Source organism: Cydia amplana, chromosome 7 (genome assembly GCF_948474715.1).
Source record: "Cydia amplana chromosome 7, ilCydAmpl1.1, whole genome shotgun sequence".
Lineage (NCBI taxonomy): Eukaryota > Metazoa > Arthropoda > Insecta > Lepidoptera > Tortricidae > Cydia > Cydia amplana.
Window position 1 is genome coordinate 10337138 of NC_086075.1, and position 27787 is coordinate 10364924.

A 27787-nucleotide genomic window follows, 5' to 3' on the forward strand; every position below is an offset into this window, starting at 1 on the left:
ACGTAGCCACCTCCACCCTCACACCCACATTCTACACAACCATAAACTGAGAGACCCTTTAAAATACATCAAAGAAACTCTAAGATGAGAAATTCAATTGACTAATGACTGTTGCAGGACTCGAATCCCAATCACCATTGGCAACTACCGGGTGTTTGCCGGTGCGCATTTACTATCCAACGATACTTCGACTGAAAGAGTCAGGAACATCGCTCAGTACGTCGTGCATCCAAATTACCTCGGCATTCCGTCTTATGTTGGTGATCTGGCTGTCGTCTATGTAAGTATATATTTACATGAATATTATCAACATGTCATCCTTATAGTTTAGTTTACCTAGCTGGTTTGAGCCTTGGATTGAGTACCAATAAGCGGATAAATTATTTCACGTCTAGATTAAATATCTAACAAAACTAACATCTAAAAATATTTTTTGATCAACATGAAAAAAATACCAAAAAAATCCTGCAAATTATGCCTATTGAGTTGCCTATTTCTCGCTTGAAATTATTCAATAAGTAGCAGAATGTGAACTATGTATATGAACTGTTTACACATGTTTAAAACTATGACGGTAAAATTATGAAAATGTGCAATCCGTAATCCAAATCGATAAATTGTAACAGAGATATCGTCAAATTCCTAGAAATAGATGGGTACCTACACGATTAATCCATTTGCACTGTTTGCTTTGAATTTAGATAACGACATGGATGATTGATTAGATACGAAACTAGTAATACTCGTACTACTGCAAAGCACACTGTGAATACCTATATGACTTATATTAGTTAATAATAGTTTTGATAACATGATATGTATGTACATTCCTCTATGTTGACTGGGAAGATTGCACAGGACAATTTTATTAAATGATAATTATAAATCACCAAAATACAAATAAAGTGAGGCTAAGTGGCTATGAACTTGTATTATCATCTCAAGAAAAAAGTAATAACTTGAAATGTTATGGGTTGTAGATTATGGAATCCATGACAAATTTAGGGAACTCCTTAATTTGCAAAGATGTACGTAATGGCGCGATTTCTGTGTTTTATCAAGGAATATTTATGTTGAAAATGTTATGTTAACTCAACACTCACATTTGTACTGCACATTATAACTTGGGATAACACTGCGGACCTTTTTATGATTGCGTTTTATGCTGGTTTGTAATTTAATATCATTTTGCATAGGTACTATCTGTAAATGGCCAGCTTCTGTTAAACTTTCTTAACTTATAATAAATCTAACGTTATTGTTTTCAGCTAAATACACCTTTCGCAAATACAACTGTGGTTCCTCTGTCCTTGCCCGCGAATAATTACAACCCTGCTGACTTCACTGATTGCGTCGTTGCGGGCTGGGGTGCTGCTACCGCTGTGTCTTTACTCACGGTAAGTGTTTTTTTTTTTACAAATGTCCGGCAAGGTTGACTTTGCTGATTAGAACTTTGATGGATATTTGACAGTTGATAGCAATCAAGGTTACCCGGCAATACAATTGTAGTATAACATACCTTACCTAGTGATAAAGCCGAAGGATTGAACTAGCAAAATTTTACTTTCAGAGTTATAAATGTTGAGGTAAAACGTTTAAAACTCGCGCGATCCCCAAATCTTCCGACCCGAGTTCGCGCGGTTATGACTTTATACATACCTGCTTACGTTATGACTTTATACATACCTCTTGATGTTTTATGATGTTTATTTTTAATTTGTTAATTAAAATTTTTATTTATTCAGGCTAACGTTGAGCAGAAATACGTTAATACTTACATCTACAATCAGCAAGATTGCACTTCAGTCTACAATCCCCTGCATGGCTTACCGAACATTTTACCTTCTATGATTTGCGCAGTGTCTTATGACATAGTTTCTTCAAGTTGTAATGTAAGTAATACTCGTAGAGTTATATTTATAATTATGTATTTAATTATTATTTAGTGTAGTATATTTAGGTTATAAGAGCTCGGAAATATAGACGCCGGCAAGGAATTCCATTCCTTGGCAGTGCGCATAAGAAACGAGGAAGCAAAGCGCTTCGTGCGAATTGGTGGAATATCTACCAAGTAAGGATGGAAACCGGCCGTGCGTCTAAAAGTCCGATGGTAGAATGGGGACGGTGGAATAAGCTCGTGTAAAGTCGTGTAGCTCTTAAACACACTCCCCGAAGTGCAACCTGTAGTATACCGACAGACTGGCGACTTTCCGCCGATGGGCCAAAGACTGAAGCTTAGCTCCTGGCTCTGCGCTCCACTGAGCGCAAATAATAATATGAAATGTTGTCAATTCATACCAATAAGATTTGCACAACAATAGTTTACAAACACAAATCTTGTTGGCAAAATTAGACATCCTTTTTGCATTATACAATACAAAGTTATTATTCTATATTCTAGGGTGACGAAGGAAACGCCCTGGTTTGTGGCAACACGTTGACGGGTATCCTGGCGCTGCACAGCAACTGCGCGGCCACCTCTTATCCTGAGATCTACACCAGGGTGTCCAACTACACGGAATGGATAAGACCTCTAGTTTCCTCCGCGAGCACTTTTACATCTGGTGCTTCGGTTCTTTTACTCCTCACTTTAATTCAAATGGCCTTTGCCAATCTATTGAGCTAAATTTATAGGTATATCTATATAGGTATTTTAGATTTGCCAAGTCCATTTAAAAACAATACAGTGTATAGAAATTTAAGGCACTCACGCCATATTGGCAAATAGGTCTGGTTGTATTTATAATGTAACTAGCGACCCGCCCCGGCTTCGCACGGGTTAACAAATTATACATAAACCTTCCTCTTGAATCACTCTATTTATTAGAAAAACCGCATCAACATCCGTTGCGTAGTTTTAAATAAATAAATATTATAGGACATTTTTTACACAAATAAAAGAGTTTAAATTTAGTTAGTTTAGATTTAGTTTTAAAGATCTAAGCATACAGACAGACAGACAGCGGGAAGCGACTTTGTTTTATACTATGTAGTGATAGTGATTGTATGTTGTGACGTTATCAGTTAGGATTAGACTTTCTAGACTCAGTGAGACAGCTATCAGGTGTTATCAACTGATTGCATTGATAATCAATACGCCACGATATCTAAAATATGGAAAAAAACAAAGCAATTAATATAAATCGCTGTATATGTGTAATATGCATTTAATAAAATGAGAAAAAATATAGGGTTACACAAAATAAAATATAAATTGACGATGTTTGTTTTATCGTTATTTACCTCAAGTTTTAGATTATAAGTGGCAGACCAGGGCTATAACCGCGAAAATCGAAGTTCGCAAATTGCGGACATTTTTCTCTGTCACTCTGATTACGCCTTCATTGGAGTAAAAGAGAAAGATCCCCGCAATTTGCGGAAGCGGTTTTCGCGGTAGCCCCTCAGACTGGCAGTATAGGCATACTGCTTCCGATTGTAGCTGCTCATGGGCTTTTGGCCTTTTTACCTAGAACCTGACTACTAATAGTAATATGTTATTTTCATATTCTTCCTTTATTTTCTAGGTGTCAAAATTGAGCCCTATGTTATCCGTGCAATCCGGACCGTAATATCGGAGTTGTTGAAACCCCATTTAAAAATATAAACTAAATTCTCTAACGTTTCAAAATATCTTCGTTCGCATATTTTTTTCGGTGCGAGCAAAAACTACTTACTTTATGAGGTATGAAATAAAACTATTAAAACGGATTATATCGCGTATATTGAATTTAGAATAAACTACAATACGCGATATAATCCGTTTTAATAGTTTTATTTCATGAGTAACTATCGCGGTAACCGAAGACAATATTATGAGGTATTTTTTAAAACTTATTAAGCAATAAGAGAGTTCAACGTGATGTGATACCGTAAAACGGGGTGAGTAGGTTTCGCGGGGAGAGGTGGGTTATGAATGGGGAGAGAAGGTTTGAGAGGGGGGGAAAAGGGATTTTAAGGCCACTGCTACAAAAATAATGTATTCCAATTTAAAATGGAGCTATAGTAATACGCATAATAAAAAAAAATCGATCCACCAATCTTCCAAAATCACCTTTGTATGAAAACCCCTCTCACCCCAAATACGAGGCACTACGGGGTGAGGTGGGTTTTCCTCTTTATCGTCAAAGTTATGACTTATGAAATGGAACTACCCAAAATAAAATAAAAACTAAAATACAAACGTCCGGAACACTTATTATATACACCATTCAGTTTTCATGTGTATAAATAAAATGTTATCGAGGTTTGAATTTCAGTTTTGACCCTACTCACCCCATTTTACGGTAGTTCCACTTTTCATCTTTTATTTACCTCCAGCAGTCGGGCAACGTAAGGCGGTCCTCAAGCTGTATCGGTAGGTATAAGTAGCGCGCGTACACGGACTCAACGAGATCCTATCTGACCGGTATCGTTCGAACAAACTTTACCAATTAAACAGCTCACGCCTAGAATTTTAACAACGCGCTGAAAAGACTTTTAAATACGGAGACCTCACAAAACATTACAGCATTACGCAATTTATCATGAGCCATTAAAATAACAAAAATAGACTTTCATGAAAATTAATACGAGGTCATGTCCGCCTTACAAAATGACTAAAAGGTTAAAGGTGTTATAAATTTTGAGCACGTTCATTAGAGCCCGCATGGATCCCTCGCCCTAGCTTTTAGCCGACGACACACGTCGGAATTTCGTAATAAGATTTCCTTAATTTAAGACTTCCTCCCTTATACTCATTAAAGAAGTATTGGCCCCCTTCACGGATCAACATGGCGGGGCGTGAAATTACCTACTACCTATTACGATCGCCAAATTAGATGTGGTTTCTCCTTGTATTCACAGCCTGGGCTAATATTCGTCAGTTGGACCCGCGCAGAACATTAGGGGCGTAACATTGGGAGCCTTTTGTTTTCCCATTTCATCACGGTTTGGGTTATATATTACGTCTTCTATATGGAATGAATCCCGTGAGTAAGAAGTCTCTTATATGTACTTAATATTTACGTCTCAACTTCTGAACAGATTGAAATTGGGAACTATGACTAGAATGTTTTTTTACCTTATAATAAGTTGAAACACAAGGAACCAGTTCACGACTTGGACATTTTAGAAACGTAAAACCAATCGATTATATTAATATTCTTAAGGTAAGTAGGTAAGTTTTTAGATCACAATACGGTTGTCAAAAAATTCACCTAAATACTCACCTTTGCAAGACCACATGTTTCAATGCAGTAATCAATGAATCAACTTTGGGATTAATTAACTCATTGTAATACAACAATCTATGCTTAATTTTTATCTATATATTTTAGTTGAGTTGTGTGAAGAAATCTTCCACTGCAGATTTGGACAAAACGCTAAGGAAACTTGGTTTATGGGGCAGAAACATAAAAGTAACGTGCCCATTAACTTCGGATCATTGCATCCGGTCAGACCGTCAGACGGAGTTTTGTTTGAATTCAGGAGGCATTTAATACGGAACCCCTTTTACCGCGGCATCGGCATGAGCTTGTCGTCATTAAATAGCCATCAACAAATCGCTGGGGTAAATTATGGTGAAGTAACTCAATGTCTATTTTTTCTGAAGTAGTGAATGATTTTAAATAATCGGATGCAGAATTTTTAATGTTCTGAGATAATTAACAACTTGCGATATTTTTCGTCCAAAATAGATAGTATGTTAGTAATAGTTACCCTATCTTGCAACTTAAAAAATATTTTGAACATACTAATAAAATGTATCTTCTTCAGGTTAACACAGTAATAAAATATTTAATTGCACATCATCAAACAACGCAAACTACAATTGTGAATAAGTAACAGGATCATAAAATAAGCTCCAAATTACCACAAGTAATAAAAGAATCATAACGATAACAAATACCTCATGCTACAAAAATGAAAACAGACGTAACATAACAAACGTTGTACTATATAACAGGCTTACGCATGTTCATACGCAGTAGAGAGTGTAGAGACAGACCTTTTATTTCAAAGGCTGAATCAAGAGGGAACACAACTATGCCGCGAAAAGCGAAAGCACTGCTGACAGATATATTTACTGCTAAACGCTGCGCCCCGTTTTTGGGACAAATTGTCTAAACAAAGCAAACGTTGATACGCTATATCCTCCAAGAAATATCTGCAAATCTCTGACGCACCCGACCCGCCTCAGCCGCTTGGGGAATAAAGATTACTATACAAATAACTCTTCAGAGCTCTCCACTATGTTTTTAAGATGTATGAAAACCTGCACCATTACTCTTTATACTGCGCCTTACTCTACCTACTTATTTTTGCTTTAGACAGATTTATGTTGTTAGTTGGCTATTATATTTGGGGCATAAATAGTGGGAATGTAATTGGGTTGTTTGCGAGTCTGAAACGTTTATTAGCAAAACTACAATGTTGCTGTTAGTAGCCGACTAATCCAATAATGCCGTGGGGTTATACAGGTGGCTACTATAAAGGATTTACATATCATTTCAAAAGGGGACAAAAGACACTAAATAGTGTCGTTATGAAAGTTTGTTACACGAGATAGAAATTGTCAGAAGTTTATAGCGGTTGTTCTGATTTGACGGTCATCCGTTCACGGGCAGTTAATTCTGGGGCACAAACATCGACAAACACCGACGGCCGATAGGCAGGGCTTATCGTCTGAAGTTATAGGAATCCGGCTGCGTAGCCAATGTGCCAATCGCTTACGCTCCGTAGCGATCGAAACGCAACTGTCACTGTCGCACTAATATGGAAGAGCGATAGAGAGAAACAAAGCGTTTCGTTGTCGAAGCGATAGCGATTGTCAGCTTGGCTAGGGCGGCCGTTTATTGATGGCTGTTCAAGGTAAATTTATCGAGTTAATAGAAAAAGTCCGTACTTCCTTATTTACTCATTCGTATGAGAGAACATTGATTGCGTTCGTAATCGATACTTTTAAAAGCATAAATTTAAGAACAAGTAAGTTTTTGATGTTTCGATTTAAAACACGCAAATAAACAAAAGATTGGCCTAGCGCATGTCGGGCCAAGCTGACTGCTGAGTGTAAGTAGGGTTCTATAGTTGCCCGTCCGTCGACCTAGGCACACTTTAAGCAAAAGCTTGGTTTTTAGTATTAAGAAAACGTAATTTTTAGGGTTCCGTAGCCAAATGCCAAAAAACGGAACCCTTATGGATTCGTCATGTCTGTCTGTCTGTCCGTCCGTATGTCACAGCCACTTTTTTCGTGAAATACTGTTGAAACTTGGTAAGTACTTAGATGTATTCTGTGAACCGCATTAAGATTTTCACACAAAAATACGTGTCCCCCACACGTATGGGTTTGATGAAAAAAATTTTTTTGAGTTTCACATCTAAGTATGGGGAACCCCCAAAATTTATTGTTTTTTTCTATTATATTGAGGTTTCTAATATATTTTTTTCTAAACTGAATAGTTTGCGCGAGAGACACTTCCAAAGTGGTAAAATGTGTGTCCCCCCCCCCCTGTAACTTCTAAAATAAGAGAATGATAAAACTAAAAAAATATATGATGTACATTACCATGCAAACTTCCACCGAAAATTGGTTTGAACGAGATCTAGTAAGTAGTTTTTTTTAATACGTCATAAATTACGGAACCCTTCATGGGCGAGTCCGGCTCGCACTTGGCCGCTTTTTAGGGTTCCGTAGCCAAATGGCAAAAAACGGAACCCTTATAGATTCGTCATGTCTGTCTGTCTGTCCGTCTGTCTGTCCGTCTGTCTGTCCGTCCGTATGTCACAGCCACTTTTCTCCGAAACTATAAGAACTATACTGTTGAAACTTGGTAAGTAGATGTATTCTGTGAACCGCATTAAGATTTTCACACAAAAATAGAAAAAAAACAATAAATTTTTGGGGTTCCCCATACTTCGAACTGAAACTCAAAATTTTTTTTTTCATCAAACCCATAGGTACGTGTGGGGTATCTATGGATAGGTCTTCAAAAATGATATTGAGGTTTCTAATATCATTTTTTTCTAAACTGAATAGTTTGCGCGAGAGAGACTTCCAAAGTGGTAAAATGTGTGTCCCCCCCCCCCTTAACTTCTAAAATAAGAGAATGATAAAACTAAAAAAAATATATGATGTACATTACCATGTAAACTTCCACCGAAAATTGGTTTGAACGAGATCTAGCAAGTAGTTTTTTTTTAATACGTCATAAATCGCCTAAATACGGAACCCTTCATGGGCGAGTCCGACTCGCACTTGGCCACTTTTTTTTACTTAGGGATGATTTTTTAGGATAACTTAAAAACTGTTCTATCGATCATGTTCGAAATAGATTAGGAGGTACCTGAAGTTCTTTTTACTAATTTTTATTTTTATCATTATTGGGGTGGTGTCGGGCCTTTGAGTGTCACGTCGACCAAGTATTATTGATCTATTGTGACGGCCCAAAGTTCATTACTAATTACATTAGTAATGTTTTTTTATTTTACCACTGATTCCCATGACATATTGCACCTATACCTAGGTACCTAATACCTGCAATTTGTCATGGGAATCAGTACGCACGTCGCACTAATCACTGAGCTAAGGCACGGACGAACAGACGGACATGGAGAAGTGTGAAGTAATTCCCTAAAAAGTATGGTAATAAAAAATTACATCAAAATGACTTTTGAGAAACCAGTTGATTTTAAACCATTGTCGTCATTTTGAATGCAGGTGTTTTTGTTTTGATTATAGTTTGCGCTCAACGATAACAGGCAGCGCAGCGACTTCACTTTGCATTGCACGTGCACCATATTTTTCATGGAAGTAGACTCTCAAAGTCAATGGGAGCGCCAAATTACAAAGCGGCCTTTGTACAGAACCAGAGCGTCCTAAATAAGACCCAGTATTTCACGCCCGGGGTTCAAATGAGTTGAGATAAGTACCACCCAATTAGAATAATAAGGCCTACTTAAATGTATGCCCCAACCGCGTGAAGTGATAAATAGCTACGTATAAATTACAAGGACAACACTTAGTTGCAAAGATAACAGGAAAATAACTGGTGTTTTTGAGCAGGCGAGTGAATTTCATATATTTTTATTAATACTTATTGTAGGTATCTACACATTTATGCTTATTTTATGTTATCCTTTCCATTGTAAACAAATATTTAGAAAAATATTCTTTAAAACACTTTAAACTCTCGAGTTTTGTACACATTAAACTTTAACGGTATTTTTATAAACGAATTTCGGGTAGTTCAGTGTTGTTTTGTTTATATCTCCGTTGACATTAACTGGGACGTCAGTCTTTTCGTGACCACAGCTGGTGCAACTCAACTGAACCGTCGGAATTTAAGGTAAAAACAATGAAACAATATCGCTGTAGACCCGTTTGTGTAATTAAAAATATTCTTTACTTTCACCAAACTCAATGTTTGATGCAAATGGAACTTGAATGTAGATGAAATATCACTTTGAACATCAACGCAAGTGTATATTTCTAGACATGTTTAGGCTGCGCACGTATGAAATATAGATCAGTAAATTCATACATGACACATTCCGAGGGCCGAGCCCGAACTTTCCGCAACTTATAAGGTTACAATAAAAATGTCACATAAAAGGCCAAATGTTGCAATTTATCGCACAATAAAGTCAGGAACTTTGAGAAGTTAGGGAGCGTCTGTTCGAATAAGTACTATCTGGTGCAAATGCAGATAGGTAAATTGATACTTGGATCGTACCTTTTAATTTTCCGTTGCTGTTAATAAGTATTAAATTTTTGGAATAATACAGAAGTGGGGAATTCCAAAGGGAGTGATCGAGGGAAACTAAAATCTAAGCAGTTACTTCAAGAAGCAGCAGCAGTAAGTTTACAAAATCAATTATTTCTTCAAGTAGGTATCAAACTTCCCAATACTAACCTATATATCCCCAAATATGTAGGGTTGGTATGAGGTGTTTATTTCACACAATTAAAATCATGAAATACATTTTCCTTTGATCGTTGATACAGCCAGGATTCTACGGAAATCATTAATCCTTCTCTGGCCCATGAGGATAACTCTCGAGCGTAACAAAAACGGGTCACTTTGTATTTGTATGCCATGTTTTCTTATAAAGTACCTAACTTGAATATCATCTTTAAATCCGTTTTTCTCTTATTTATAATTTTTACAAAATAACATCGGCTTGGTCTTCTTATCAATCTTAAGAGCAAATTTCTATACTTATGTTTTAATATCAAATTTAAAAAACAGGAAAATAAAATGTCAAATATGATAATGCAAAAGCCAATCAAGCGTAACCATAACTCAATTTTCCGATCCCAGCGTTTTCCCGCTTTATATTGGAAAGCGACTACGAACAGAGAACCCGCCAAGCGGGTTCCTGGCACTAAGTGTTATGTTAATGAACACTCTTTATTAATTAAATTCTTTCCGGTTTAACATTAAGACGCATGCCAAGGTTCGTATAAACCGAGGAAGAAAGCGTTTTTTTCTATAATATTATTTAAATTCATATCGAATATTAAAAACACAGACACAGAGGTGACAGAGAGGTATGGAAGAGGAAGACATGCTGCGCCGACCCCAAGTAAATGGGACAAGGGCAAGAGAATGATGATGTAAGGTAATACCATTGTTTTCCTTAAAAAGTTCAGATTTACCTAAAGGGAATATTAATGATAATTATATTTCAGCAAGAACACCTGGCCAACTCGGACCATTAGTTGGAGGGATCTCACTTAATTAGACGCTCGGGAGATTGTAAGGCATTTGCCCTGCGGCTATGAATGGTCCCATGGCGTCTCCTTTAATGCCCATTCGTTGTATCTATTCAGTTAGCCGCAGAAACTAAAACGCATTAAAAGCCTTTCATAGCCATGAAACCGGAACTCAAACAGTACAGTGTTGAGGCCTGAATGACATTGTTTTGTCTATGAAATTAATGAAGATTGTTATGGAAACGGGATAGATAACGTTGTAGACAATATACATGAAAACCGAGGGCGGAGAATGGGAGCATGTTGACTCGTTGTTAACTTATTAGACATATTGATCAACGAGAGTTTATGCACATGTTACCAATAAATTCAATATGTAAATAAGCTGACACAAACTGTACACGAGTACCTAGTTGCCATGTAGGTATGTCTTTGTTTGGATATAAATTATATTTCTTATTTATGGCACACATGAGTAGTAGATACCTTTTCTTATCCCTTAATCAAACGGAACACTTTTTATGAGATTTTTGAAAACTAAGAATGGTTTTTAGGTAATTCGGGTGCGTAGATTACGATAACATATGTATAAAAAAATTTAGTGGGGGGAAAGGGGGGTTTTGCGATGGGAAATAATTTCCCGTTATCCGTTACGGAATTGCAAAATATTGAATGAAGTGGGAAATAGTTTCCCATTGTTCGATACGATTACGAACTTTTTACTAGTTAGTAGCTCCCCCCGGCTTTGCTTGGAATTCAAGTATGATTTTTAGTAACAGTAAAAACAATTAACATGCAGGCCTAAAATGAAAGATTGTTATTATCTATTTATTATCTTATTACAAGAAGTTGGGAATACAAATGAAAGATTATTATTCCATTTCTCTTTATTAGAAATAAATAAAAATAAAATAAATGAAACAAATAAAAAGAAAATCAAAGAAATAAATAAAAAGAAATTCAAAGAAATAAATAAAAGAAAAAAGAAAACAAAAAAGGGCACAGATTTTTTTTGTGTAACAGACAAACGGGCATATATTTTTATATATGGAAAAAAAATTAAATTTAGGTGGAGAACAAACACTGGGAAATAATATCCCACTTGATAAAACCTACCAATTTTTTGTAAATCGGAACAAACAATGGGAAATAATTTCCCACTTACTAAAACCATAAAATCTTGCCTAAATCATATCGTTATCACAATTCTTTTCAAACAAAACACAGGGAATATAAGTGTACCTAGTTTATGATAGTATTCAGTGTATGCACTTATAAGATTTTTTTTCGCACTTAACCTCAAAACACTAAAAAAAATGTTGATATTGCAAAAAAAATCACGACAACTGACATTGACCTTGACGTATAGTCACAAATGGCGGCCATTAGAAAAGTGTTGCCATTTTTCTAATTTAAAATGTTACTAAGATTTTAAATCTGTATGGTTGGTATTGCTGAGTGCTGCCATTAAAAAGATAAAAAATATTTCGTAAATTAGAATGAAGTGGGAAATAATTTCCCGGTATTTGATTAAGGGTTATTTTACATGATACCGTCAAACTTAATTGTTCAGTGTACGCTTGGCCTGCGAGCTGTGAGTATCTCTCGCTAGCCTGAGGACGTGAGGACCTAAATATTATGAGGGTTATCTGTAATAGAGAGCTATTGCTCGAATATGCACGAGTGATAGAGAAGCAGATAACGAAATAAAGATTTTTGTGTTTCGCGGTAGGCTCTCTGAATGCGGGTCGCCTGAATGTGGGGCTGTGTAACAGTATCAACGTACGTTAAAGCCCACACGAGGCCCCTTCCTTATTTCCACGACACTAACGACGAGGCTCCGCCGGGAGGCTTGCTGTCGTCTCTCGCCATGGCCACGGGTTCTAAAACTACAGGCAGAGACACTGTGGCAAGCGTGCGACGGACCGAATCGTTGATAGAGCTCTGTGGATGTACATATAATATGCTGCCGGCGCTTCTTGCACAAGAGAGGCTATGGCGGCAACTGGTCCACACATATGCCGCAGGCGTCATACTACCTTATAAAATTAATTCGATTGTTTTGTAAGATCAATTCAATTTAGCCTCGTATATTATGCAAGAAGTGTAGTTAAATTACAGTGCCCTGGATTTGACGCAGTAATAGCCCGAGTACATGTCACGGACAACACATGGCTCTGGTTAGAGTAACGTACCGTAACGGGACGGGGGTATGCTACGTCGCTTCTAAGTTAGATACCGTCAACCGGGGTGAATAAGGACGGTTGGGGTGAATAGGCACAAAACTTGAATTGTGATTTACCTGATAATTTCTTTTGTGTGGGTTTTTTTGTAAGAAATTGTCAGGTCAATCTCATTTTAAGTTTTGCCCCTATTCACCCATGCCGTCCATATTTACCCCGGTTGATGGTACTTACCTACTTATAAAGAATAACCACAGCGGCAAAGCGCGAGTCGGCCCACACATAATGGAGGGTTCCGAACCTTCATAAAAAGCCTTACGAGAAAAATGGCGTATCTTCCAGGCACCTACGTCCTCTTAATTACGGGTCTTAGATACTAAATAATGTAACGTCTAGAAGATTAACTATTTATTATTATTTGTGGGCTTAATATATACTTTTTACCAACTTAAATAAAATTATAACATTATAATGCTTCCGGCTGGACTTGAACCCGCTACCTCTGCAATCAGTGCAGTGCTCCTAACCTAACCAATTGAGCGACGAAAGCCTACCTGCCGGCCTAGCCAAGGTGACAATCGCTATCGCTTCGCCATCAAATCGCTTTGTGTATCTCTATCACTCTTCCATATTAGTGCGAGAGTGACAGTTGCGTTTCGATCGCTACGGAGCGTAAGCGATTGGTACGTTGGCTACGCGGCCAGAACCTCGCAAATCTTTCCATTCCTTCCCTTAAGGCTCATTTAGACGGTGCGAGAACTCGCATGCGAGTTTCATTACATTGCGTCATTTGATCGGTCGGCTGAATTGATGTAACCTCAATAGTCCGCAATGTAACTAAAATCGTATAGGTACCTACGAGTTCGTGCGCCGTCTAAAAGAGCCCTTAGGGTAACATTCCATTTCTGACCGCAGCTGCACTACTGGTACTGAACGCGTCGCTGTTACTGTCAATTTCCATAGTAAAATGAACAGTAGTGCAGCTGCGGTAGGAAATGGACCTTTACGTATTCACCCCTTTGGTGTGGTGGTTTGGTATTGGTGGGTTTCCTTTAAACATTTTGTAGTATCGCTCGCAGACGTATCTGCTCGTTCAAAAATTGGTTTAACCAACACGAGATTTACCGAGTACTGTGTAGTAAGTTTATTGTCTGAAGTAACGCCATCCACAGAGTGGCCGATCATTGCCCAAATTAAATTTACTGCCAACGGCTGTAGCAATTCAGAGTAACGACATACCAACCGCCATTTATTGCCAATAAATATCATTTTACAGGGGAACTTTTACAGGGCCAAGTATCGTTTTTCAAAGGACCTGAGCCTGACCCGTCGTAAAATATAATCGTGGTTAATTGAGTATGTGTACAAAGGTTTCTTTATTTAGGATTGAAAACTTGGTAGGGCCATTGATAGTCTAGGTATGGTGTGGGCGAAAGGCAAATTTACCTTTGAAACGCAAATGTTATGTATTCATTTAAAATAAGGAAATAAAACTTTTTTAATAATTTGTAATCAAATATATTGTACGTATATATGTAGTACTTATTTAGTTTTCTGGTTTTACCTAGGTACTTGAAATTATTGCTTTGTCAATTATTTTCCACACGAAGAAGAAGACTGTTACAATTTAGTTACCTAATGAAATAGTTGCTAATGCCAACAGTGACAATAAGTTAAACATAGGTATACATACCCACTTATTTACCCCATATACATATGCTAATGGATAATAGCACATTTATAAATAATAATAAAAAAGTAAAATTTGTAAATAATGCGTCAACGTAGTATGGGTATGTGTATGTCGCAGTCGGATCGTAGAATCCGCCGTATTACATTACGGCTAGCCGGTTTACAAAACAGGGGCGTTTTGAAATGCAGCGGTTCGACGATTAGCCGGATTGAATGCGGCTGAATGAAAATCCGCCGGAATGTATTCGGCGCCATACGTTCTTCAACACGGCTAGCCGTAATGTAATACAGCGAGTCATTAGCCGCCGCTTTGACAGTTTTTAGTTCCCATTTTTAACACTCGTGGCGCTGTCTTACATAACAACAACAAACTATGAAAAACGCTGGGGTGTCCATCAAATCTGGAGTTCGTCGGACTGTTTCTTTTCAAAAAACATTTCCTTCGCAACTTAACTAGACGGAGCCCCGCTTCGCGAGGCTCCTATTTCTGAGCGGTTTGCCCTTCGGCCATCTGAAGCTACCTAACGAACCTAACCTACCCTACCTATTGATTTAGTGAGACGTCCGTGAAAACATTACACTTTGGGGAAAAAAGCGTAGGTAGGTTCGGCCCTTCGGGCATCTGAAGCTACCTAAGGAACCTAACCTACTTAGGTTCGTTAGGTAGCTTCAGATGCCCGAAATGTTTTGGAAAAGAAACACATGTAGTGCGGTGGGACCATGGTAAAAATAAATTAAATTGCAAACATAGTCAAACTCCGGTTACGTAGGCGACCGAAAGAACTGGTCACTCTACAATCTAAATAGTAGATACGATGCGGCTAAACGTAGGCCGCCTTATTGAAGAACATATCGCAATGACAATCCAGCTAATCGTCGAACCGCCGCATTTCAAAACGCCCCTGTTTTGTAAAACGGCTAGCCGTAATGTAATACGGCGGATTATACGATCTGACTACGACATGTATATTTCGTAGTCAGATCGTATAATCCGTCTAGTTAAGTTGCGAAGGAAATGTTTTTTGAAAAGAAACAGTCCGACGAACTCCAGATTTGATGGACACCCCAGCGTTTTTCATAGTTTGTTGTTGTTATGTCAGGCAGCGCCACGAGTGTTAAAAATGGGAACTAAAAACTGTCAAAGCGGCGGCTAATGACTCGCTATATTACATTACGGCTAGCCGTGTTAAAGAACGCATGGCGCTGAATACATTCCGCCGGATTCTCATTCAGCCGCATTCAATCCGGCTAATCGTTAAACCGCCGCATTTCAAAACGCCCCTGTTTTTGAAAACGGCTAGCCGTAATGTAATACGGCGGATTATACGATCCGACTCCGACATATACACCGTCTTCTTCAAATTAAATATTAATCTTAGTATGGGACGACCTTAACTGATATAAAAATTGAAATGGATCCAATACCGACGTCACAAAGTGTCAATTTTATTTTACACTTGGTCACCCTCCGAATGTCACGGGTGTGATACGGGCAGATTTTCTACGTGACTGATCTGTGATTCCCGTATGCGATAGTAATATTCATCACACTTGATTTTATTTAGCAAGATATTTTGCCCGTCATAGAACACAGGCTGCCCCATAAACCAAAGATAAACCTACGAAGGAGACTGATAGACCCAACTTACAAGCTATCGATTTAACCCTTATGTATGTTACTATGTTCAGCGATCTTTTCACGCTTAGATTCCGCCGTAAATTTATGGGTATAGTGTACCTAAATACGTAGTTTTATTCTAGATATTATGGAGTTACACACAACAATTCAAATGTGGTTAAAATATGTCATGAACTTGTTAGTAGTTAAAGATTCAAATATGTTTTATTGTGTAGGTATGGCTTATAAAATAGATTAGATTAAAAAACAATGTTTTAAATATTTTTATAGTTATGGCATGATTGCCTAGATACCGACAGGCCATCGGCAGAGTGTTCATCCACACACCCTAGAACCTAAATGGTCGCGTACTGTGCGGTTTAAGAGGAATTTCCTCCCGCGGACGCTCCGGCTGTGGAATGAGCTCCCTTCCGAGGTTTTCCCGAGGGTCTACATTATGGGGTTCTTCAAAAAAGGAGTGTACAGGTTTTTAAAAAGGTCGGCAACGTTCATGTAACACCTCTGGAGTTGCAGGCGTCCATAGGCTACGGTGACTGCTTACCATCAGGCGGCGCGTATGCTTGTTTGCCACCGATGTGGTATAATATATATATGTCGGCGACGGATGGTCCCGATGGCGGTGGGCGCGTGGGGGTAGTACCTAGATGTATTACTTCACAGCCAAAATAGTAGGTATGCTACCAACGCATGAAATAAACATTCGGACTCATTAACCATACTAGTGCCTACTATTATTTCAGTACTAAATAAACGATCTTACGATGGAATCGTATTCAATAAAAATAAAAAGATCACATGAAATCGTTCAAATCTTTATTTAAGTCAAACTACACCGGCTCCAACCCTACACCTCTGACCCGAGAAGATTTAACCCGGCAACAAACTCGGCGGGACACATCTTTTCAAAACAACACATAGTTTCTTTATTTTACAAAAGTAAGCTTCTAATGGCACATAAGAAATCAAAATAACACTTGGAATAAAACACTTAGCTAAACGGTTAAACAACGTGAGAATCTATAAGCTTTCAGAATAATCCTTCAGGTGTAAGCCTTCAGGAACGTAGCGAATTAGGCACGAGCTTGGCTAACGTCCGATCTCTAGCGCGGTCCGATCAAGAAGAAGGAAGCCAGTCCCAGCGGCGGAGCCAACCGCTCCCGCCTCCAATTCAAGTTGGTAAACCTGCCTGACCAGTCTACCAACATAACGACAAAAATGCCTGCTCGTGCCTACCTTCACTCAAGATACACATCTTGACGTTCCAAAGCCTTCTACCTGTCATTTTAGTTCATCAATACGCCAATAGATGGTGGCGTTATTCACTACGCAACTTTATTATTTCGTTACAAGCAAATAATACGTTGCCAAACATTGCTAATCGACTTTTACAGGCGTCTAACTATGAACTGTAATGCTGCAATACGTCTTTCTGGTGTCTCGCTCCGACACGGCCGTCCTGCGCTACACACGTCCTCGTGTGTGGGTGTATGCATTTGATACTGAAACAAAATACTCAGCACAGTATCTCATCGCTCGGTCATTCCTGACCAACAATTTGGGTCTCACTCAAATTACTATTAAAATCAAACTTTGTTATCAATCAAACCAGAAAAAATAATTGTTCAAAATTACTTTAACAATCCTCAATTCTCTAGTCAAAAATAGTCCATCGAGCAACGACTAAATAAAATAATCATCAGTAATCATCGCCGCTATCTAACGGATACACTCCAATAATCATCGCCTCCATCTGGCGGATACTCTCAAATTTATGTGAAAACAGAACAATCCCAAACATCAAAAAACACAAATCACAACAGCTCTAATTCATTGCTCGACAGTATCACTACTATTGTCGTCAATATCAATTTAAGGGGAAATTATCTGGCATAAAAAAAAAATTGGTCATATGTGATCTAAATTTTTGTAAGACATCTTAAAATAAATAACATTCTGAATTGATAGTTCCAATTTTACTCATATGAACACAGTACATAAACGGGAAATCATTTTTAACAAAACAACACCAGTTCTTCGGTGCATTGCCAGTCCTTCGGCAGATACCAGACCCTCGTCAGAAGTAACCATCTCAGCCGCGTAAGTGCTACTCCTCGCAAAGAGCATTCTGCACATAAAAAGCAGACCACGTGCACCTCTTACATGCTCCGGCACTTCTGATGCGGTCACTAAACAATACCCAGTCCATCGGGCATACTTTCAGTCCATCGAAAGCAAAACAGTATTGCCCAGTCCATCGGGCGTGCCTTCAGTCTGTCGAAAGCATGACAGTATTGCCCAGTCCATCGGGCGTGCCTTCAGTCTTTTGAAAGCAAAACAGTAGTGCCCAGTCCATCGGGCATAATTTCAGTCCTACGAAAGTACAAGCTTTCAGTCCGTCGAAAGCAAAACAATGTTAACAGTGAATTCCAGAAAAAAAAGATAATAAAAACAGGTCTTTAAATCATGTTACTCAGAACCATTGGTACTATCAGCGTCAACTGATCAACTGAAACTGAACATTACTGATCAAAATCACTAAAGATAGCTTTCTTCTTTAGCTTTAACAACAGAAACTCGCTCAAGACTTCTATGCAGAAGTAAAACATCTCAAAATAATCCCAACAAAATGGGAACTGCTCACCAGCTTAATAAAGTATGATGCACGCGACCAAGTCAAAGGTGGTGGTGGCGAGGTCCAACCCAAGCACGGAGGCCGATCCCTTCCGCCCGCCGCTGCGGCAGACTGCAAGAGACACGATGCGGCTCAACACAGCCGGCTGTTACTGAAATCATCATTTGCACGGTATCAGGTTCATCATGTATGCAGGCTTAACTCAAAAGGTTTATGAAATGCAAGGTGGCAGACACAAAAAAAAACATGTTTTCAATGTATACGGGGCTTCAAAAATCTCAGAATAAAATTTAAACTTCAATGAGTGCGTTTTCTTTCATTCTATGAACAAAAAAACACGTGTTCCAAAAATAAGTAACACGGTAAAATGGGCCAATACGAAAAGTGACAGCTTATTAGTTACGTTCGACTTTTATGCTTCGCCATTACACTCAAAATAAAATTCACTAATAAACAATTAGAACGAAACCTGTCCTTTTATTTCCAAATCTCCAGCACAGAAGATACTGCACAGCCGCCTCTGTATCACGGGCGCAATGGCGTCCGCAAGCTCGCTCGGCTCCGGCTGCAGGACACTGTAACATTAATTTTCATATGCGTAGCTCATGTTTCCATAGTATACACGATTTGTGATCTATCACGGCATTACGAGCAATAATTTGTCGCAATTTTATTAATTACTAAACATTACAGGGTAAAGATTACATAATGCTTGCATTGGCAAATCAGCAGGATCAATTTCTAACGGTAAATTGTATTTTTATGAAAAAAAATATTTTTTGAGGGTACATGCACAAGTGAGCGATGAAATAATATCACGTCGCGACAGCCAATATTTGATTTTAATTAACAATATGGATTTCACATCAAAATAACTTAAGATCACTTAGATTTCAACGGATTTTAAAAATTAATTGTATTTTCAAATCAATTATTGAGGGTAGATTCACAAGTGAGCGATGAAATAATATCACGTCGCGACAGCCAATATTTGATTTTAATTAACAGTATGGATTTCAAATCAAAATAACTCGAGATCGCCTCAATCTAAATGGATTACAAAAATTAATTGTAAAGAAACGCGGCGATACCAGAGATGACGTCACGTAACGACCGCTATGCTCGACTGCCTCAATCATAATTCACAATTTCACAATAATTCTCACCAAATAACAATGAATTACACTCACCATTCAATCAAGGTTAGACACGTGAGCTTACCATTACAAAGTGTCCAGATTATGGAATGTAGGTCACCAGAAATACACCACGCTCCCAGGTGGCTGTGTAAGCAATACATGAAACTCCGCATCTATCCCACTTGCTGATGTCGGCGACGGATGGTCCCGATGGCGGTGGGCGCGTGGGGGTAGTACCTAGATGTATTACTTCACAGCCAAAATAGTAGGTATGCTACCAACGCATGAAATAAACATTCGGACTCATTAACCATACTAGTGCCTACTATTATTTCAGTACTAAATAAACGATCTTACGATGGAATCGTATTCAATAAAAATAAAAAGATCACATGAAATCGTTCAAATCTTTATTTAAGTCAAACTACACCGGCTCCAACCCTACACCTCTGACCCGAGAAGATTTAACCCGGCAACAAACTCGGCGGGACACATCTTTTCAAAACAACACATAGTTTCTTTATTTTACAAAAGTAAGCTTCTAATGGCACATAAGAAATCAAAATAACACTTGGAATAAAACACTTAGCTAAACGGTTAAACAACGTGAGAATCTATAAGCTTTCAGAATAATCCTTCAGGTGTAAGCCTTCAGGAACGTAGCGAATTAGGCACGAGCTTGGCTAACGTCCGATCTCTAGCGCGGTCCGATCAAGAAGAAGGAAGCCAGTCCCAGCGGCGGAGCCAACCGCTCCCGCCTCCAATTCAAGTTGGTAAACCTGCCTGACCAGTCTACCAACATAACGACAAAAATGCCTGCTCGTGCCTACCTTCACTCAAGATACACATCTTGACGTTCCAAAGCCTTCTACCTGTCATTTTAGTTCATCAATACGCCAATAGATGGTGGCGTTATTCACTACGCAACTTTATTATTTCGTTACAAGCAAATAATACGTTGCCAAACATTGCTAATCAACTTTTACAGGCGTCTAACTATGAACTGTAATGCTGCAATACGTCTTTCTGGTGTCTCGCTCCGACATATATATATATATATATATATATAGCTCAGTTGATAGTATGAAATATTTTACAAATAATTGGTCTCATTAGTGTTACTGAATAAAATAAGGGTCCATATTCGGAAAACGTTACGACATTTTATTTACTTATTTGTGTTTTATTATATATTCAGATTAAGACCTCGTCAATATCTAAATACACACATATAAATCATAACCCTTTCACTTGGTTTTGCCATAGTCGGGTAAAAATAGGTTTTAAAGCTCCTCGTATAGTGTTGAAGGCACGGGTAAGTGGCTATTTCTTTGTTCGTATCAAGTGCGGCTGAATAAGGTGTTGAGCACGTTTTAGACATCGGCCGACGTCACTGTGTCACGGCTCCTATGGGAGGCATGAGTGCAGCTTAGATACTTCATAGATGGCCCTATCAAAGGATTGTTGCCAGCTGTATAATCCTAGGGACATATAGATATAAAATAACACATAGACAAGCTAAGGTTTCGCCAAACCCTAAACAATTAATAGAATTCAGTCAGTTTAGAGATGGTTTAGAGTCTTGGGTGTTTTCTATGTGTTTATGTATTTGTATATCATAATCATATTTATTAATAACAGAGATTAAATAACAAAATAATCAAATCAAAAATCTAATCCTAAATTAGCCCGAGGCATTGTTCCCAGGACACTGGCCGCGTTCCCCATCTGCACAGTGATGCTGAGTTTTTGGGCAAAATATGCGCCAGCTCGTAGGTCGCCAGACACTCAGACTAGGTTGGTAGTATATCACATATATCTTTGTAGGGGTACTGACAACACAAATCTTCTTGAGCTTACTGTGGGACTTAGTCAATCTGTTTAAGAATGTCCTATAATATTTATTTATTTAATGTTTCGTTTGTCAAACTCAACAAGTCAATGAATAATGTTTTAGATTCCGCTGTTTTAAAAATCTGTGCCTTTGGCGGATCGAACGAATGTGGCCGCGGCAGTTGTGAAAGAAATAAGATAGGATTTTGCTTAGTTTCCTTTTAATATTTTTATGAAAAAAGATTTGTTGTGACACTTAGTCTGGTATTTTTTACCTTTGATTTTTACTCGTCGCTAGCTAGCTAGGTGTTGTTCTAGTGATGTGTATTGAATTATTGATAGATTTGCAAAATATTTTATAGGATGCAAAAAAGCGTGATTCAAATTTATAGGTTTTTTCTACTCCCGTACTTTTATTTGTCATTTAAAGGGTCGTGCACACACCTTTAAAACCCTACTTTATAGTTGTCAAGACAATTCTTTAGTCTATTCCCCAAAAAAGAATTTGTGCATACACACAGTATCTTTTTGGCGATTTTACGATACTTAAAAATGACCACTTAAAAAATATTGAATGAAATACAGTGTTGCCAACCTTATTTTAAATGTCATCTCTGACAAATAAGTGAACCATAGACATGATTTTTTTTTAATTTCATTCATTCTTTTCCCGCCAGTACCCTCCATTTTTGCTACTTCTTGAATAAATAATGTTTGTTAAATTTACAATTTTATTTCAAAGTAAGTGCTTGGTCGTAGAAAAAGTATTGTATGCAACGTTGTTTAACTGAGTCAAAAAATACTCGTGGCGTCTTTATTAACAATTTTCGGCTTCGCCTCAAATTGTTACGCACGCCACTCGCCTTTTTTGACCTCTCTTAAACAACGATTGCATAAAATACTATATCCAGTGTTTTTCTTTATATCTTATTATGAGTCTGGTAGTCTTTCACCTTTTGATTTTTACTTGTTGCTACGTTTTAATCGATACCTGTTTTAATCGATAATTTACAGAATAAAGTGTACTCTCGGTTTATATAAATATTAAGCAAAATCATTTTTGCCTCATAGGTACCTAATTTAAAGGCAGTTTTACAAGAATCTACAAACTTGCTTAGCTGTTTCCGACACTACCTACACTAGTAAATTTTAAAAGAACAATAGATTATACGATACCGCTGGCGGGATATTTGTACCGAATTTCCGCTATTCGGCTGCCAGAATCAGTTTAAAAAGAAACTTATTTATTGTACCATCTTTGAACTATTTAGGAGAATTGTTCGGGGTTCTATAAATTATGATGTCCGATAATCTAATATTTTTATGAGATATTTTAGGTAGTAACTTTTTAATAACTTTAATCTACTACAACAATCATGTCTGAATAGCCAGTTAAATAAGTGAATGTATATAAATTACAGACAGACACATTTAATAACAATTAAAATTTTACTCTAGTATTTACAGAACAGAAACACTATAATGATGTAACTCGTAATCATCAAATCTGGTTCCTTCCAAAACAGCTGTTTCAAGGCCAGGTTACAAGACTTACAAATTAAGAAAATCGTATTTTATAAGACCGGAGTTTCGATTTTGAGTTTCAGCCAGTTTCAGTCATGTCATGTTAGGTACTTAAATATAATTGTGTCAAAGTCGAGTCAAAGGTCCCACTTTCCACACCATAAGGTCGAGATTTGCTTACTGTATCTTTATACGAATAACCTGTCAAAACGTCCTTATGGCAAGCGACAAAGTGGGACTTTTTGCTGCACGATACAATTATCGTTCACGTAGTAAACATTGAAGGGTTCCGTAATTTATTTAATATGATACAAAATCTCATTATCAATAAAGTAACTTAAATAACTTTTCATTGACTCTTAATGTTGTTTAAATTTGCTATCACCAAAATTAAAATTTCTCGGGCAGAAGCAGGGCGGAAATGAGTGAGCGGATATTTTTGTCGCTTAAACGCCGTTTTTCTTCCTTCTCTTCTGTTTGATGTTTATCGCGCTACAGTTACAATCGCGCCAAATAAATACGAAATATTTTGAAACTTGGCTCTACTTATTCCCGTGTATTCAGCTGTCTGCCCGTTTATTCACGGCCTTGTGCGAGGACGATTGTACAATTTTGGACTCTGGTTTCGAAGGGAAAGCGTCAAATCAAACACCTCGTTATGAAAAACCGTAGTATGTTTAATCGGGCTGAACTACACTCCACACAAATCCTCTCTTTATACAAAAATAAATTAAAACTCTTATTAAAACCACGATAGACCACCGTTCGCTAGTTTTAAAAATCAAAAGTGACATCTACCGGGAAATTGAGTAAACGATATTAACTAGGCGTTTTATACATACCGCCCACCAAGGACAACATGTCCTTCATCAGAACCGCCCACCATGAAGTAACCAAGGAATCAAAATGGAACTGAATACAAATCAAAAGTGGTGGGTTCAGTTTTCTTTAACACACTAGTTTGCATAAACACAACATAAAACACAATACTCTTAATCTTCACAGACATAACATAAACTCTTAGTAAGTAGGTAAGTATGTAACAATAATAATGCACCTACAGATGTAAATTATCTAATAACTCATTAGAACAGGTATGTAACTGCTAAGACACAGTTTTGAACTAAAATAAACGCACAAAAAACTCATAACAATATTTAACAAATCATAGACCTAAAAATAAGCGTTGTTCAGTAATTCTGCCGAAAAACCACACTTCATAAAAGACAAAAGAAGATTGAGGCAGATTACTTATTCCATTTTCTTCAAAAGACATCCTCAACTTCAGATTTTTCTAGGAATATACTGCGAATATATCTAGGAATATATCTTAACGAGAACTAAAAATTGAAAATATCCCGTTTTAATTACCGATATACTACTAATTGACCTTACATTTACTTATTTGACAACTACGTTGTGATCTAATTTAAACTGAAGATACGATCATCTGGGATACAAGATTCTATTAGACCAGACAACCAATTGCGGCGAGTATAATATTTCTAAAAATAAACAAGATTTCTGAAATATTAAAATTGCTATGCTTTACTCTATATAAATCTCATTGCTATTATAACTTGTGATGTACACAAACATCAGATACTAATTTTTCTTTAGTTGCAGGTAGCGATAGCAACGACAGCTTCACCGGGTGCTGAAAGTCTCTTTTTATTAACTGCAGGACTGCGGGTAAGTACAATTTTTTTATTATATTATCAATTTTTATTTTTCAGGACCTGCTCGTTTATCAATAACTGCGCAATGTGGTAAGTAGAAGGTTTCTTTTAGCTTGTATTTAGATTCAGTTATGTGCTTTAAGGCTTTCTTTTTAAATAGTGTGACTTTTTAACTTTTATATTATTTGATTGTTGCAGGTTTGATCGGCAAGGAGAGGCGATTTCACCATGTTCCTGTTCTTATTTTCTCTGTTTGACTTGGATTTGGATACAGTACGATCCTTGCACTCTCGTATTCCTGTATTCAGCTGTTTGGAGTGAACTAAAGGTTCTTGTTTAGGGTTCCGTAGCCAAATGGCAAAAAACGGAACCCTTATAGATTCGTCATGTCTGTCTGTCTGTCTGTCTGTCTGTCTGTCCGTCTGTCTGTCCGTCCGTATGTCACAGCCACTTTTCTCCGAAACTATAAGAACTATACTGTTGAAACTTGGTAAGTAGATGTATTCTGTGAACCGCATTAAGATTTTCATACAAAAATAGAAAAAAAAACAATAATTTTTTGGGGTTCCCCATACTTCGAACTGAAACTCAAAAAATTTTTTTTCATCAAACCCATACGTGTGGGGTATCTATGGATAGGTCTTCAAAAATGATGTTGAGGTTTCTAATATCAATTTTTTCTAAACTGAATAGTTTGCGCGAGAGACACTTCCAAAGTGGTAAAATGTGTCCCCCCCCCCCCCCCCCCTGTAACTTCTAAAATAAGAGAATGATAAAACTAAAAAAAATATATGATGTACATTACTATGTAAACTTCCACCGAAAATTGGTTTGAACGAGATCTAGTAAGTAGTTTTTTTTTATACGCCATAAATCGCCTAAATACGGAACCCTTCATGGGCGAGTCCGACTCGCACTTGGTCGCTTTTTTTTATCTTGGAGAAATACTTCTTCTCTTCAAGTACTTGCGGGTGTAAGACGGTGACATTTTCATTTACACTTGCTGAATCTAGTGGGCCCGATAAAATCCACCCGAGCGTGGTGCGCTGAGCTAGTGGAAATCCATTTGGACCTTTCAGCAGTCCATCCATTATTATATGGCAATAAACCTTGCCTCCCAACAGAACATCTACTTCGTTGGGTGAACTATACGTTGGATCGGCCAACTTGATCTTTTTTAACACAGCCCACTCTGGAGCTACTACCTTCTCGCTTGGGAGGTAAGTAGTGATCTTCTTTATAACATACGCCTTCACTACAATATTGAAGGTTGGATCGGTGAGCGATTGAACTTTCAACTCAACAGCATATTTAGGGACCTCAGAGGTCTGTTCGCCACCTAATCCTGTAATTGAACTTTTTATCGGAATTTTCTTTATCCCTAATGCCTTCACAGTAGCTTCAGTGACCAATGAAACCTGTGAGCATTGATCTATCAACGCGCGTGTCACCTGATAATCACCTGTCTACGACTCAGCCTTTACAAGGGCTGTGGGTAACAACGTTTCTTCTTTAGCAATCTCTGTCGCAAGGCAGTTGACTATTGGTGTGATCTCTGTTTGTTTGATCTCTGGAGAGACGTGTGTGGCTTCCTCCGAAACACCTTCAGTTACCCGAACTACATTCTCTAAATTGGCAGCTGAAGTTGGGACCTCCCTTGAATGAAGCAAGGAATGGTGCTTTCTGTGACAAATTCGACAACTAGTTGTTTTTTGGCAAAATGTAACAGTGTGATTACTCCCTAAACAATTGTAACACATTCTATTTTTTGTTACAAACTCGTGTCTTTTGAACAAATCTTGTTTTGCAAACTTCTTGCAAAAGCACAGTTTGTGAGTCTCTTTACAAAATTCGCACGCTAACACAGGTGCGCTAACAATATGAAACACATTTTGTTTGCTTGAACTACTTGAAGGTTTCTCGTAAGCAGCGGTGATCTTATTCATGTTCGGCGCAATGAACTCTAGAGCTCTGTACCGGCTGGTCAAGAACTCTTTGAACTGATCAAAGGTAGGCAAAGCATCTGAAGCCGAGTTAGCTGCTACATTAAGCTCCCATTGCTTACGTGATTCTGGATCTAGCTTCGATGTCAACAGATGTATAACTATGACGTCCCATGTGGAAACATCAATGCCTAAGTTGGACAGTGCACTCAAACAGTCTGTTGATGTATCTAGAAGATCTTTAAGAAAAGCAGGAGATTCAGAAGCTGCGTTCTTTTGACTTAATAATCGTGTAAGGATGCAATGTGACAGATATTTTTTGTTATTGTATCGTTGTTTTAATAAACTCCAGCATCGATCAAAGTTAGAGTCTGATACGGGTATGTTACGCAACAAGTGCTCTGCTTCTCCTGTTAAATAACTCTTTAGATATTGCAATTTTTGCACGTTATCTAAGGAGTTGTTGTTGTGGATCATTGATACGAATAAATCCCTAAATGTTGTCCACTCTTGATATTTCCCAGAAAAGTTAGGGATTGTTAATTTAGGCAGTTTTACACAATTTGACCTAGTGAAAGTATTTTCCTCATTGTTGACCTTTGACTGACGTGAATTCAAACTTACAAATTCAGCCAATCCATCTTTTAGTTCACATCCATAATCTGTGTATTCATCCTCTGTTTTGTCATAAGTGTCCTCAATAATATAACTTTTTGTTTTCATAAGTGCTAGATCACATGTACGCATCAACTCTTTGTGTCCTTATCTAAATTCAGACCAAAGCTGCTCTAGGGTGTCTAGTCGACTCTCTATGTAATGCTCCGTTATGC

The 27787-nt window shown here is 37.7% G+C and overlaps 1 protein-coding gene and 1 long non-coding RNA gene across 2 annotated transcripts in view; one reads left to right on the plus strand and one right to left on the minus strand.

The window, feature by feature from the left end:
• Positions 1–27787, minus strand: part of LOC134649687 (uncharacterized) — an 88684-nt gene that overhangs the window by 35493 nt on the left and 25404 nt on the right. The window lies entirely within an intron of this gene.
• Positions 1–27787, plus strand: part of LOC134649613 (serine protease 1-like) — a 43181-nt gene that overhangs the window by 1410 nt on the left and 13984 nt on the right. The window contains exons 4-7 of the mRNA XM_063504442.1: positions 118–280; positions 1269–1397; positions 1746–1892; positions 2402–2634. Coding sequence (XP_063360512.1) covers positions 118–280; positions 1269–1397; positions 1746–1892; positions 2402–2626 — 664 coding nt within the window. The 3' untranslated portion in view covers positions 2627–2634. The remainder of the gene's footprint in view (positions 1–117; positions 281–1268; positions 1398–1745; positions 1893–2401; positions 2635–27787) is intronic.